Source organism: Cyprinodon tularosa, unplaced genomic scaffold, assembly GCF_016077235.1.
Source record: "Cyprinodon tularosa strain WSP-4 unplaced genomic scaffold, ASM1607723v1 ctg13, whole genome shotgun sequence".
NCBI lineage: Eukaryota > Metazoa > Chordata > Actinopteri > Cyprinodontiformes > Cyprinodontidae > Cyprinodon > Cyprinodon tularosa.
The window spans coordinates 1,066,106-1,081,932 of record NW_024038114.1 but is presented as its reverse complement, the minus strand read 5'-3'; the positions used below and the strand labels follow the sequence as shown (position 1 = coordinate 1,081,932).

The following is a 15,827-nucleotide window of genomic DNA, read 5'->3' as shown; positions in this document are numbered from 1 at the left end:
ATATTTTCAGTGTGCTCCCTTAAAATCTGCAAACACTCATTAAACCAAGCTGCTGGTCCAAGAATAAATCCTCACCCTCAAAATTATTAGAACACATTTCACAAGGCTGTAATTAAAATGGCTGTAATTAGATTTTACTGGTGATGGTTGACAGAAAATAGTGTTTCTTAATCTATCTTTGTAGCTTTGGCATATAGTTCACCTTGCTTTAGAGATGAATATTGGAATTTAAATAATCCACTTAGATCTGGATGAGTGTCTGTCATTGCTGCTAGTTTTGGTACCACTTAAATTATTTCTTCTTACTACAGCTGAGTTAATAAACTGAGTTCCTGCTCCATTTTTTTCTTACAATAAAAAAGTAATGCTTCTAGTTGCCCTGTAGGAGAGTGTTATGAATGAAGTAGATTATTGCTTGTGAAAGTTTTAGACCAGTCATTTGTAAATTATCTTTTAAAGTGGTCTAAATGAGCAGTTTGAAAGGTTTCCTCGAGGACCTTTTTAATTGGATTTTTACTGGATTCCTATCCAGTTCGTTTTCCTGATCTTCCAGGCAGAGAACATACTGCTTTACTGTATTAAACCAAAACTATAAGTGAAATTAAGAAGCTGTGTGTGGAGAAGCTAAGAACTACACGACTCTGTAGTTTGTAGATACCTTTTATTAGCATTAACTTAAGGTGCTTATTTCCTAAAGAACCTTTTTAGTTTCTTACATTCTTTTGAAGGAATAATGGTAAATATTTCCTTCAATCCTTACTTTGATTAATTTATTTGTTTCTGCCACCTGTGGTTCTGGTATGAATGTTAAACCAAGTGAGCTTTCCCTTTGCCAACCCGCCAAACAACAAAGTACAAACCCACTCCCCCAATAAACCCGGCTCTACTGAACGTAGTAGCTTTGTATTTATAGCCTCAAGATTTGACCACTGATTTTTATAGTTACCTCTCTGGAGTGGGGCCTTAAAACCACATTAAAACACATATCAGTTTGTGTTTAGGCTCTTATCGTCTCCATTCATGTGCGATTTTAAACTTAAAGGTATAGTGGAGGATTTTCTTTTGCCGGGTGGAAATCAAAATAAGTTGTCCTAATTGTCAATGTTTATTTAAGGCCATCCTACGTGCTCGTCCCGTTAACTATTTTTTTATGTGTATGCACACTTTCAGGTGTATATCTTTGGTGAGCTATGGTTTCAGACAGTCATTGAAGGTCACCTTTCTTACGGCGGTTCTTTAAAATTAAGTAAGTATTGTATAGTAAGAGAAAAAGTGTCTACAAAGTGTATAAGAAGAAACGAAAGGCCTCACAAGAGAGAAAGAAGGCCACAGGAAGAGTATTTTTTGGGAGATTCTTTCCCACGTTGGCATACACTGAAAGCACAGGTCGAACTTCCCACTAATACTTTGATTGCGAAGTTTGTACTTGACATGTAAAGTTTGGCATGCTATTTGGAGAAATTAATTTCACATCACTGCTTTTAAAAGTTATCTACCTCTATATTGTAACTTTCCAGGGAATATAAGTTTATTTAGTAATTTGCATCGTTAGTAGTTATACGGTGGCCAAAGATCTTTATTTACGGCACAAACACGTCCAAAATTTCACTGCAGCAAATCCACACTCATTGGTACAATTTTTAATGTACCAGAAGTCTTATTTGGGGGGAAACTTTTTATATATAAATATGGGTGAGATGAGATCCATCTAAGCAACCATCTTATTGCGTCCCCGCACATCCTCGAGGAGAAATAGGCTAGTGCATGCTCTCACACGTGTTTAACAGACGTTCCATCACGGGAGCAGGTACAGGGTTGTGCATGTGCACTTTTTTCTAAAGCGGAAAGGGTGTTTTTTTTCTTCAAAAGTTTGCTTAAATCCTCCACTATACCTTAAAGATACTAAAATTGAGTCCGGCATGCTTAAGAAAATGTTGCTTTAATTGTGATTCAGACTTCAGTATTATCATGTATCCATGGTGTATAATGTTTGCTTGCAAAACCTAAACTGATGGATCAATTTGTATCTTATTTATGGCACCTTTAGCAAAAGAGAATGCTTTAATTAAGTTTTGACAATTTTTGTTTTGTTTTAGCATCATGTCACTCCGCCTTAAATAAACTGCTGCAGGATCTACACAGCTCTCTCAGGGTCGTACATCTGCGATTTATTTAGGTTGAAGCATGTAGGTAGGTTGAGACATGGTTAGTCATTTCATTTTGGGATGTTGCGGATAAAGGTGGAAGTCACCCTGAGAAAAATGTGAGGAAACTACGGTGATTTTAGGATTCTGCACTGAAGTGTATGCCAACTTATGAACAGGTGCACATTAGCATAGACACATCCGGAGGCTGCTCTTCTCTCTATAGAGAGTATTTCTCATTACAGCTGAGCTTTTGCACATCATAGAGCACATTTTTGGTGGATAAGAGGCATAGGGTAAGTGTTGCCTGCAGAATGGGAGATGTCAGTGGATGATGGCGAAAAGACAAGTAGTCAGAGGCTTGTTGCTGGATATTATTGCAGAAAGATAGCTCAGAGCAGGTGTTTCTACATAAAAACTATTCTCCTGCAGAGGCAAGCAGCCACTCTCAGCAGGAGAAAACATACTCACTGGTGCACTTGTCTCAAAGATGCCTCTTCACTCAGAAGCTCTTTGTAGATATTTTAATATTGGCACTGAATGTGACTGACAGCTGCTAAAGTACTTCTCTTGTATAGAGCAGCAACCTTTGCCAATATCTCTAGACACTTGGCTTAAGTCATTAATGTTAAAGGCATATATATGATGGATTCATCATATATACCTTACATCATATACTGACTTTCTGTAACTACTTAGCTGTTTCTATTGGGCTCAAACAGTTATTACAGAATAGAAGGCGAAGTATTGAACTGATCAAACAGTTTTTGCTCTATTTAAGGAGACATTATGTAAGTTTTTACTGAAAATAAAATAGCCCTTTTATTTGATCCTTGAAGACTAAAATATAATTTGATGAGCACCTCAGTAGTTCAGAGCAGATGCATCTATAAACATGTAGGCTATTTTGCTGAATTTACTTTGGGTCAGAACTTCCCATGCTGCTCGGCAGATGTGACGTCAAAGGCGTCCATTTTAAAAGGGTCTGACCTAGCAAACAATTGAAGTGCTATATTCAAGATGAATTTGTGGATACTCGGAAGCGACCAACACCCAGCTTAACTCAGACACTAATTGCAACTCCACGTAGCCTAAGGTGAAAAAAAGTCACAAAAACTGTCAAGGTTTGGTTGCGGTTTGGAGGACCCAAATGCAGAGAGGCTGAGGAGATTTCTTGGAGTTTAATGGTGAAAAAAACAGTAAACAAAGGCAGGAATCCAAAAATCCAACTAATAATGAAAAGCAAACCAGAACTATGGAGACATCTGGGGAAACCAAACACGAGGAGCCAGGGAAAGACGAGGTAGGTAGACAACAGCATGGGAGGACAGCAAAGACAAGGAACCAACAAAGAGTGAAAGAGGAGTGAGAGTATATGTAGCTGACTGAGACAAAGGCAGGGCTAACGAGCTGACAAGGAGCAGGTGTGAGAGGTGACAACGAGGGAGCCAAGGGGAAAGGAACACACATTAGAGGGCAACAGAGGAACACCACAGAAAAACCTGAAAACATGAATCAAGAAACTACAACAAAATAGGAATTAAACCAATAAAACTAAAAAACAAGGAGCAAAGTAAAGTACAACAGAACCAAGACCATGACAAAAACGAGCAGAAGAGTCCTGCAGTTCTGTCTTTTGGCCACAGGTGGTTAACATGGCATTAGCCAGATTGATATGTTTAGAACTGAGTTGAGTTCTACGTTATCAACCTTGGTTGGCTGCTGTTCAGTCTCTCTGTGAAAAGGAGGGAAGTTTAGTACAATACTTCGTGCTGATTGGGTGACGTCCCAGCTTGTACCGCCTTCCATAATACGCTTTTAGCCCATCGTAGCAATGAATTGTGATATTTATTGTTTTTACAATTAGCTGATAAATCAAGCTTTTTCCTAATTCCTGTCGGAAGACAAATGCACAAAGTGCTTCCCTTTTCTCCTTCCTTAAATGAGAAATTGTCACTGTTTTAGCTAAAACCAATTGCTGTGTCGACAGGTGAGTTCTCCATTTTTGTAATGTCCCTGCAAGGCCCTTCTGACTACTGTCATTCTTACATGCCCCACCCAAAAAAAAAACCACTGGTGGCATGTCATTGGTCCGACTCTCTGGTTGTTATGAGACGGACGTATTAGTGTGAGTCTTTCAAGATGGGTTTGTTATGAGACTGAAAACATAGATCTTGCAACAATCCAGCTTGCAGCGCAAAGTTAACAGGTGATAGTGTTATTAGAAAACCCCATAATGTTTCTTCAAATGAATTTAAAGGTTTTAACATCACAAACTGGAACTTTTGGTTTTTTTTTACACAGATGAGTCAAGTTTAAAAGATGGGTGGATGGATAAAAGAACAAATAGCTTTATGAAGGCATGGATGGATGGATGGATAGATGGAAAGATGGATGGATGGAAGGAAGGATACTGATGAGAGCTTCAACAGTCACTTGTGCTTTTACAAGATTTATCCTCTTAGTGGATGTCTTTAGTCAGGAGCTTCTTTAGATCTGCTCTAAGCAAGGCTGCTGCAGGATATCCTTCATGCCCACAGCTATGAATATCTACAACTCTCTCAAGAAACTTGAAAGATATAAGTAATACAACCTATTTTCTTTTCATATTAATAAACGATTTCTTGAATGGGATTAAACTGGATTTGATCTGGAATTTGAGGATTGCAGACTAGTCCAGTCTATGCAGGACCTCTGTCTTAATGTTTTAGTTCTTTCCTAATGAAAGATTTTATGTGCTCTCTCCTGGAAGTCTTTGCTTGACACTTATCCAGCTTAAAGGCAGTCATGCTAATCCTCTGTGTCTCCAGTGGGAAAATATTTAAGTCCAACAGTCAGTTTTCTTTTGATGAGTACCACAGAATTGGATCTAATTTATTCCAGTTCTGTGTAGGTCAGTTTTTACCGAGCTATTCTATGTGCAGCAGTTAATTCTAATTATACTACAGTTTTTGCATATTTATTGATTTAGGACACTGCATATTTCTGCGAGCCTTAGAGTGGAAATAGTAAGCCAACATAAAAATAAAAAAAAAGATTCTCTGGAGTTAATGCACTTCTACAATGTTTTTTCCTTCACTTGTTTAAAAATATTTCTATCAAAAATGCCACGGTTTAAATGGATAATCAAGTAACACCTTCTTTGAAGCTTAACCTGTGGCTGATATGGTCCAATGTCTGGGGTGGCCCCTGGTCAGAGGCTGCAGATGATGTTTCTCAGTCTGTCAGTTTCGCCCTTAATGAACTTTGCATTGCTTATTTTTCTGTGTAGTTATAAAGTTGTGGGAATGGCCTTGTGTTCTGCACCTATCATTGCTTGTGGAATAGATTTATGTTGCTCTTTCCAGAATTAAAGATGGTTTAGATCGGATTTGAGATAAAACAACATTAAAATACTTTTTACACAAACTAAATAAGAGTCATTCTAAAAAAATAGATATGAAACTCAACAATTTTCTTTTGGTTAGACCAATGTCTGACACCTTTTTCAAGATCTACAATAATTTATTTGTAACTTTGTTTCTTCAAAGTATTGCATGTATCCTTCAGTGATGAACATGTGAGATGAAAATAATTCACCATTTTTTAAGTATATTAAATTAAAAAAGAACAGGCCTTGAGGGTAGGAGCAATTTTGGCACACAGCTCAAAATGTTTGACCACTGGTATAGATGCAAAGAAAATTTGGTGAATTAACTGGCTAAAAATATTGAAATCTGTATCCGATTCAATCATTCTAAATCACCTCATTAAAACTAAATACCTGTGCAAATTCTTAGTTGTCTGGGTCCTGCGCTCCAACGGAGCCAAAAGAATTGACAAACACTTCTGGATAGCTGTTGAAACGTGCTCAGAAAAACTGTGCAAAGCTATGGCTTCATTCAATTTAGGTCTGTGCTGTGGTTCAAAGCATTGAATATTGAATATTGAAACATAAACTGATTTGGCTGCAGTCGAGGATTAAAAAAAAAAAGGAATGAAAGACCTTCAGATAGTCTGGAAATAAGGCCACTTTAGATATTACAGGGAACTCTGACTCCTTGAAGAAAAGTGTAACAAACTGAGAGGTAGCTAAACATTTTTCTACTATATGTGGGTTTAATTAAGGATTTTGTTTTTTGCTGCCATTTTAGTGAGACCTAATCTGCTGTGTGAACATTACTCCACTCATCTGTTCCATTAAAGACATTTCTCTGCAATAATTAGTCAGAGCAATCAGAAGGACCTAATCCTAATCTTGCCCTATAGGGGGTACATCTAACTGACTTCCTCAGCTCTAAATATTCAGGGAGGAAGTATGCAGGTAATACAGTGATGATCAGGCTCAGAGTAACTGATTATCTGTCTGCCTCTCTCCGTTAGTTGACCACATTTAAGCCTGCCTTGTAGCTGTTGTAAGCAGGTTGAATTGGCAGTTTCTGTCTGGTATTGAATGGTTTAAATTGATGATGCATACATGTGATTTGATGCTTATTTTAAAAAAGCAGTTTAATATTAAAGATAATAGATTTGATTGTCTTATTGTTTGTCTTTAATAATGATTTTAGTTTTAAGCCCGCTATTAAGATTCGGCTCCCCACATGAATTATAAAAAAATATGTCTGCACGACTCCAGGAGATTTAAAAAGAGGGCTTTTGTTTTTATAATTTAGGTGCATTTAATTTTAAAATACTTAGCTATTTTCCATATTTCTAAATTTTGATCATAATTAACTCTTCAAAATCTCTTAATATCATATATGTACAATAGATATTTGATAAATCATCCTAAACTGTTTTAGTTTTTCATCTTAAATTAAGAAAACAGGTCAAAAATCAGGTCACCAAGTTTGAAAGTAACCAAATTCAAGTTTAAATATGTATTTTACAATAAGGTAAGGTAAGAATAAAAAGAAAAAACTGTGTAGTAAAACTAAGTGCACCACATGATTCAGTGGCTTCTTATATCCCTCTTACCAGCAATAAATGCACAGAAAAGCAATGACAAGTGGAAAGTTAGCCACTTTTTGTCTTTCCAACATGGCGGAGACATGGTCACACTTACTGATGAATTAATGAAGTGCATTTGATACACTGCAACTGGGAAACAGAAATGGACAGATATGTTTTTTCCCGCTCAGCTTTTCTGTTTTGGACCTTTCTTTTTTAACCAGAGAATTAGTGACTGAACATGGGATAAGATTAAAATATTTACAGAAGCTGGCGAGATCAGATGAACGTACTTACGTCCTGACTTGTAAAGAGGATGTACTTTTTTATCTAACATATATATATATATCTATCTATATATATGTATATATATAGATAGATATATAGTGTATATATATATATATATATATATATATATATTCTTCAATAACAGCGAATGAATTTAGCTCCTGCTGTTTACTCCTCAATTCAATTTAAAGTTAAACTGCTGTATCTGAAACCACAGTACAGCAATAAAAATGGAATGGGCATCTTAAGGGAGATGACTCTCTTATTGCTTCACAACGACCTCCATGTGAACTCACATAAGGCTTACTAAAGGATTTCTAGATTCCTGAGTGTTAAGGATGAATTGGGGGTAATTCTGTTTCTCTGCTTTTTGCAGCATCTGATGCTAAGGAGCAGCAGTTTTGGATCAATCAGCTCCAAGCTTGTGCCAGACGCCACTCAGACAGCAGTGCCAAGGTAAAAATCTGTATTCTCCACAGTACATTACACAGAAGGTTATTAACATGACGCTGTTAGATTGGGGCTGTGGGATTTCCTTTATGGGGATCAAAAAACAGTTTAGACATTTTTGTAACTACTCTCTTATGTGGCGATTTTCCTTTTCTATTGTAATGCCACAAACACAGACTGCCAGCCTCCAAGGATCTTGAAACCACTTTGAGGGTTTGGGCTATAAGACCAAGACAGAATTGGATCAAGATTAGACAACTATTTAAATTAGCCCTTTATAATTTTTTTTTTGGTTAGTTTGATTTCAGTTTAGTTAAAATTAGAATGTGGATATTGACTCAAAGTTTAAAATGAAGACACAAGCATGAAAGATAAATAATTTAAAGATCACATTTACAGAAAATCATATATATTTAAATTTTTTTTGTTTTCTTAATTAAATGTATCGTGAAGGATTTTTGCAAATTTTTAAAAGACCTGCCCTCTCCACTTAAAAAAAAGAAAAAAAATGCAATGCACAACCCGGTACCTGCTCCCAAGAGGGAAGACCTAAAAAAAGCGTGCTAGAGCATGCATGAGCCCATTTCTTCTTGTGCACACTCTGTTTAATAGTTGCCGTTCTCATAGGTCATACAAGCTTACTTTGTCTAAATGTCTGCCCTAACCCTAAATCCCTCAATCACTCTATAGAGCGGGGACTATATAGTGAACTCAGTTAACTGAACGTTCGGACAGCTGGTCACTGCTTTTTGCTCCCCGTTGGTCACAGAAGGAGAGCTCTCGACGCAAAGCATTCCAGGATATATCTACCATTTCTGAGGCCTTTCTCTTCTTCTCAACACTTCGTAGACACTCTTTCTCTTATGACTCTTGGCCATTTTCAAAGAAGCGAGTTGAGAAATTTGAGCTTCAATGACTCTGAAACTGTAGCTCACCACAGAACGCTCACCACGCTTACACGCAGAACAAGACAGTTAACGGGACGAGCACGTAGGATGGCTTTACGTAAACATATCACCAGAATTATTCAAAATTAGGAGGATCACTCATTTAATGATCCACCCAGAAAAAGAAAAATCCTCGCCTATAAGCGTGTATTTACTGTAGGGTTGTCAAAAGTATCGATACTCAAAAAAGTATCGATACTGAAACGTTGTATCCGGATACAATACTCATTTTCAAAAGTATCGATACAGCCATCTAAAGTGCAGAATAGAGGAAAATGCACTTTCTGGACACTGTGTGATTGAATAATTCTGTGCATTTTTCAGTTTCAGACAATAAGACTTTTTTTTCTTATTGTTTTTTTTTTATTTCTTGTATTTTTTTAGTAATGAAAATATTTCTGTTGAATTTTAGAGTCTTTGTTTTTATTCTTGTGGTATCGAAAAGGGTATCGAGTATCGAATATTTTCCTTAGTATCGGTATCGAGTTGAAAAGTTTAGTATCGTGACAACCCTAATTTACTGTACTTAAAAAAAGCCAAAATGTGTTAATGTTGAGCATAAAAATCGAAGCTTTGACACAGATTTTCTCCAAAGTCCTTTCTGATTTTTCCTTCTTGAGCGCTTATTAGAGCAAATTAATCAGCAGTTTCAGCCATTTTTAAAAGTCATCCGGAGAATGTCAGGTCTCTGCAGACGGCAAGAACAATACGGCTTCCAAATGAATTAAGAGTCTCTTAAAATAACCCACCTGCTGAATGGGGATGAGAAATAAGATTGAACGAAATCAAATGCAATGAGATGAATAAACAATGAAAAAAATTTGGAAGATTGTCAAGCATTGTGATCAGAGATTGTCACTTTATGATCATTTCGACATTTTGATTACAAATGCAAAAAAATTACATTATTTATGCAAAAACGTAAAGCTATAATAGAAAACATACAAATACAAACATTTTTTTACGAATGAATTTAAGCAAAATAAATAACAACTAACAATTGTTTGTGTGCAGTTAACCCTAAAATTATCCATACCCGTGGAGACTGTTGGTGTAAAGTTATACTTCATTTTTATTTAATCGCATTTCTTGAGGAGGTATTGACATTTTGCAAGGCCAGAGTCCCTACATGTATCTGACAGAAAATCTGGAGAGGGAGCTAAGGATTATGGGGATGGCATGGTGGCCTTCCAAAATAAAAAACTTAGAGCTCAAGACAAAATACAACTAAGTTATATCTTAGTATGCTTTTCCCCACATGGAAGGCTTCATGGATTATTTTTAGAGATTTTTAATATTGGTTTTAGTTTAGGATTTTCCTCATATCCCAGTTTTACCATTATTTCTTTGGGCTGTATTCCTATTTCACTGATCCATTGCAGACTGAAACTTATTTATTGAGCTCCTGCTGGAGCTCTGCTGCCAGTGGTGATTGTCAAATTTAGCACTGCATGAAGGTGATATTATGCTAAAGTTGATTATTTAACTTTCAAACTTTTAGTATTGAATTTGACTTTATTCATGCAAAAAGGTGTGATTCATCCTGTGACACTGTAATCCTTTGACTTCGGCTTTTAGATGCAGAAGTAACAGAGAAATACTTAAGTGTTGGGTTTTTATTAAGTTTTACTTTCCATCATTGCAACAGCCTGGTTAAAGAGTTTGGACCAACTGAAAGCGGTCAAGTAGCTTTTCTATGAATTACTATTTATAGTGCTATACCCCAGTCTAGACAATAGAATATGACAGAAATGCTGAAAAAGCATAAAAGGTCTACTTGTACTTTTTGTTTTTCAGTTTGAAAACCTCAACATTTTTAAAGATCTGAACTTTCTAGTATAATTATCTATAAGAATCAAAAATGATATTTTGAAGGCGGGCATGAAATTAAAAGTGTGAACAAGCTTTGGGGTTCTCAGAGTATTAGAATGGAATATGATATAATATGGTTTACCCCGATATTAAAGATTCTTATTGAGATATGTGAGCTAGTCTAAAGTAAAAACAATTGCAAAGAATCTCTACAACATTAAGTCTGTAAGCTAAGATGGGACAAACATCTTTATTAATCATCAGTTTGGTTTATTTATGAGGTGGTATCTTTGTCTTTGTTTTGCTGGCTCTTATTTTGAAATCAACAATCATAAAATAGGTGTTTTTGTTTTTTTTTATATAGCTACAAGCTAGTTTTGGTTTTAAAATGAATCTCAGATTCTTGAAAGCAATATCAGAGGGTTGAAAAAAATATTTGGACAGAGTCCTTTGGGGAGTGGCAAAACAGTGTTTTTTGTTAAAGTTTTATTTTTTCACGCTACATAAAACAACACTTTCTATTTGAACATATTGTGACCCCAGCAGTTTTCATGGTATTTAGAAACCAAAAGCAGAAACTTGTCAGGATCAGCAAATCAGAAACACACTGGATCGCTAGAGTTACTCTTACACACAGCTCAAATAATCTGGCACCAATGTCTGGGAACAGGCAGCTTGAATAGAAGCAGGAACAGGTGGATCTGATGAGTGACAATGAGTGCTGGTAAGTTAAGCAGATGTGAGAAAATAACCAAATCCAGCTATCAGTGCCAATATCATGATAGAAACAATCTCTGAAAAAGATCGCTTTCACAAGTAAGTATCGGCTGATCACAGATCTCTCAAAATTAAGGATATTGAGGCCGATAAATTGGCTGGCCGATCAATCATGGCACCCCTACCTTTACTCTCCACTTTAAAGAATTATATTTTGTCAGTTACATACCAAGAAAAATGTATAGTTTGTGGTTTTACAATTAACCTTTTGTAAAAAAAATTCAAAGCTAAAATATGTTATTGCAATGCATATTTACATCATTTTATGGTTACTACTTGCCAATATTAATCATCATGATAATAGCATTATTGAGATTAATAATAGTGGGGAAAAGATGTCATTTATTAAAAAAATTATACTGAAAAGTTTTTATGATTTTTCTTTCAGGTAAGGAAACTGAAGAGCTCAGATGAACATCTGAGTGTTGACAGAGCAGGGGGAGGACAGGATGTTCTGGTGAGTTAAAAATGCAAGCTCTCTTTTTCATCACATCCTTTTAAACAAGTGACACTTTAAGACTCATCATATTGCCTCAATGGCAGGTCTGTTGTTTAGCATGTACCTCTTCATCACATGAAACTGCAGCACAGCTGGAGAAATGGAGAAGTCAAATGACTTTGCTCAGCAGTGTAAAGAACAGTAATAAAAGAAGAAAGAAAATTGGATGGTAGATTGGCCTAGTAGACAGTTTGGTGTTTTGTTCCTGCTCAGTGACTGTGGGACATTGCCACGGCTGTAGCCGCCACTGTTGGCTAATCCTTCCCTGAGCTGCAATGCCACTAAGATCGTTATCATATCTACTCTGCTTATGAGGCAGCCGGCAGCAAAGGCGCAGCTAAATTACTGATAACAGATGTGTTTGGGAGAGAATCTGGCAGGATTTATTTGTTTCAAAATGGACCTGATTAATCTTCTCTCTGAGAATTCATGAAAAACAACATACTGCCAGATTTTTCTTTGCCGATCGGTACGAGTCATAGGCTTCATTATAAAACAAGACACAACAAACAAAACACTTTTTTTTTATCTCTAAAAATTCTAATTTGAATTTTGTAGTCCAAATTCATATTGTGACCTCTTGAATCAATTCTTGGTAGAATTGCTTCAAATACATCTGCAAGTCTGACATCAAGGGATTCAAATGTTTTCCCATTTGCCCAGAATTTCCCCTATTTGGGACAATAAAGGGATTTTCTATTCTATTTCTATTATTTTTCATAGCCTAATAGTTATTTATTTAGATTAGATGGTGTTTTCAAATATTGACCCAAACCCTTCATTTTATTTAGGTCCTAAATATTTTCTTCACTATTCTAAAACATAAATCTGTTTTTATTTAAACCATGGCTTTACCTGTCTGTAAAGTCTATGATGAGAAAAAACACAGGTGGACTCTACTTTCTGAATCGATTTGCTTTAAAGGAATTGGTTAAGCTGATATTTTTTTAGGGGCATAAGATTAAAGGGAGACTAACTGAATACCACATTCTTTCATTTTGTGCTTGTAAAGAATCCCTTCACTTTATCTTTATGTGCAACACCCAATAAGACTGAGGCCACTCTCCTGTAAGTGGTCTTGGTGCTCAATTCCAGTTATTGGTAGAATCGGCTTTCCTTTTTTTTTATTTTTGCATGGTCTTTCATAGTTCAATATAATGGCCATAAGACATCTGTCTTTACAGGCCATGCGGCAGCACACTGTTTACATAAGTAAAATTGGATGGGACCATTTCTAAAGTGTTCAGTAGACGTAACAATTGATGCTGGGGTCCATGTCTTTTGGTAAAGCTGTTAAGAAAAGGGAGCTGATAATATTATGACCACATCATAACATAACAAAGGAAGGTTAGAAAAATATCAAGACTTAATATAACAACAGCGTTTAGCAGAGAATTTACTGTTACTGTGTAGAGAGGTCTGTATGGATGAGTATTCAGAGCAAAAGTAGTGAATTAAAGTTGGATAAAATGCATCATAACTGTTCAAACTGTTAAACATTTGATACATACAAGATTTAGTAAAGAATGAAACTGACTTACATTTGCATTCTCTTGTCTTAGAATAAATGATGGTAAGTGGGCCTTAAACTGCCTTAAAATTAGTCTGCCATGGGTTGCATTTGCCTGCTGTGTGAATGTTGCCGTAGTTTTTATTTTATTTTTTTCTCTTTCAGTTCCTTTTTTTCTGGCTCAGGCCACTGCTCTTAACTCACAAGGTTATATACAGTAGCTTTAACTCTCAGTACTGCTTTTAGAATTTAACTCTAAAGCAAATAGGTTTTAGGCATTATATTTTAATTAAGTCAAGTAAGTGCTTCACAGCTGTGTGAAACCAGAGTGGGCATTCTGTTTAGGAGCATTAAACTGAAATCGCTAAGTAAGACGGATCCATTATCGTTTGCTTTGTTTACATCTGCACAAATCCCCACTCTGACATTTTTAATAGGACTTTATGTTGGGTCGTCGGGTCAGAACTCCTGCAGTCATGTCCTGAACAGTGAGGCTGTTAGTAATGGCTGCTGCTTGAAAGCAAGGTTTGGAGCACAGCTGTGCTTCTCAAAGCTGATTAGCTTTAGCTCCAAACTGGACACAGAAAGCTGTAAAAATTAAACTAAAGTGAATTGTTATTCATATTTCTGGTTTAATTAGTTCTTTAGTGTTACATTTGGAACACCCCTACTTTTGAAAGAAAGTCCTGGGTTTTCTGTGACAGGAGTGATTGCATCCAGTCCTCGAGGGCCAATGTCCTGAAACTTTTGGTCCCCCTGGTTAATTAACCAGTCTGCAGGACAATATTTGACTGATCACATGATTATTTGTTTAAAATGTTGAAGATGCTTTTTCTCATTAGCAAATGAGAGGTGCTTCTGGTGTTGGCTCTGGTTCTGTAATGGCCCATGGTCTCTTTGCTTGGAGACTCTTGAATCAATGGCTCCAGCTGCAGTTCTCCTCCAACCATCTTAGATTTTGCATCACATTTCCTTGAGGCTGAATTTATTCCTGTTGTGTTTAAAACCTGTAAAATCATCCTTTTAATTCAACTAAACTTTCCAGTAATATACGTCTTAAAGGAGGACTCTGACTGCTCATAAGGAATTTTATACCTTGGCTCCTTGAAGTGCCTTAACTCTCAAAAGCTTTCCTGTCTACTGTGCTTATTGCCAGCATGTGTTTTTCTATTATGTTAGGAACATTTTGCGTAATGTCCTCCACATTTTAATGATCACACCTTTACCTTTGGTCGTTATTTAGATAAATGTTCCCATATGTTTTAACATTTTCTTCATCAACCTGGTCTTGGCAGAACCTCTGCAAAAAACGTTGTGTAGTGATGAAGTCGCTATCATCAATACCTTCCATTATATCTCTCAGTGAATTAGAATCTAAAGAAAGTTCAGGTTTGGCATCGGTCACAGTAAATATGTACTCCAACGAAGCACTATAATAGCTGCATTTTAGCTCTTGAGTGATGACATATCAGCTCTGTCTATCTTAATGTCAAATATTTCTTCTGAAATAACAGTTCCTTTAAGCAACCATATGCTGTCTTAAAGAAATCCACGTATTGGGGGACACCTAACAAAAGCTGCATTCATCCAAACAAAGGTGGTACATAAAATAACCTGCTGACTGTCCCTTCCCCAACATGAAAATACAAGTGTTGCACTACTTTCTGTGCACCATTTTATGTTATGACTCAAGGGTATACAGTTACTGATTTTCCTTAGTTTTGTGCGATAAGTCACAAATAATGTGGTCACAGACTATGGTGCAACACTGGTCAGCTTGGGTTACGACTGAAACAGCCAGAGTTTAAACACAAAGTGTACGATTTTAAAACCTCTTCAATTGTTATTTCAAGCATTGAATGGCTTCCCTCATAGCTTTAACTTGCACTTTTTGCAATTAAATGAAGTTGATGTTTTTTTTTCTGTATTCTTCTGTTTGTGCTCTGTTAACTTGTTCCTGTTTTGCCAATGACACATCACATGTGTTCGTATATCAGCAGAAAGCAACCAGCAGATAGACCAGGAACCTATAAAGGGAGAGCGGTTTGTGTTTGAACAGGGACTGGTAGGCAAGGTAAAGTTAAGTTAAGAAGCCTTTAACCTCAGAATCTGTGTGAGAGTGAAGATGCTGCATTTAGTCTCCTCTGCTTAACAGGCTGAAAACTGTACAGTGAAATCACTGTGACACTCTCAGAATAAATAGGAATTCTGGATTTAGCAATAGGGTTTGATCCATCATAGCCACAATCAAAACACACAGAAAAAGATCTTCAGGTTTAACTTACCCAAGAGTTTGGCAGGAATCAGTGAACAGGGGACCAAGACCGGGTCAAAGCTGAAATGGGATAGAATCCAGAACCAGGCTTGAATTGGTAGTAAGGGGTCAGTAAGAGGTTGATAATGACGAGGTAGATTCAGGCTGACTGGTCCAAGGGTTAGGCAGGAGGTGCCAGTCAGAAGGCAAAAACAAG

General features: G+C 36.5%; 1 protein-coding gene across 2 annotated transcripts in view; it reads left to right on the top strand.

The window, feature by feature from the left end:
- LOC119778006 (oxysterol-binding protein-related protein 10) overlaps positions 1 to 15,827 on the top strand; it is a 109,835-nt gene that overhangs the window by 25,027 nt on the left and 68,981 nt on the right. For both annotated transcript variants that reach the window (XM_038277023.1, XM_038277022.1), the window contains exons 3-4: positions 7,738 to 7,817; positions 11,736 to 11,804. In XM_038277023.1, coding sequence (XP_038132951.1) covers positions 7,738 to 7,817; positions 11,736 to 11,804 — 149 coding nt within the window. The remainder of the gene's footprint in view (positions 1 to 7,737; positions 7,818 to 11,735; positions 11,805 to 15,827) is intronic.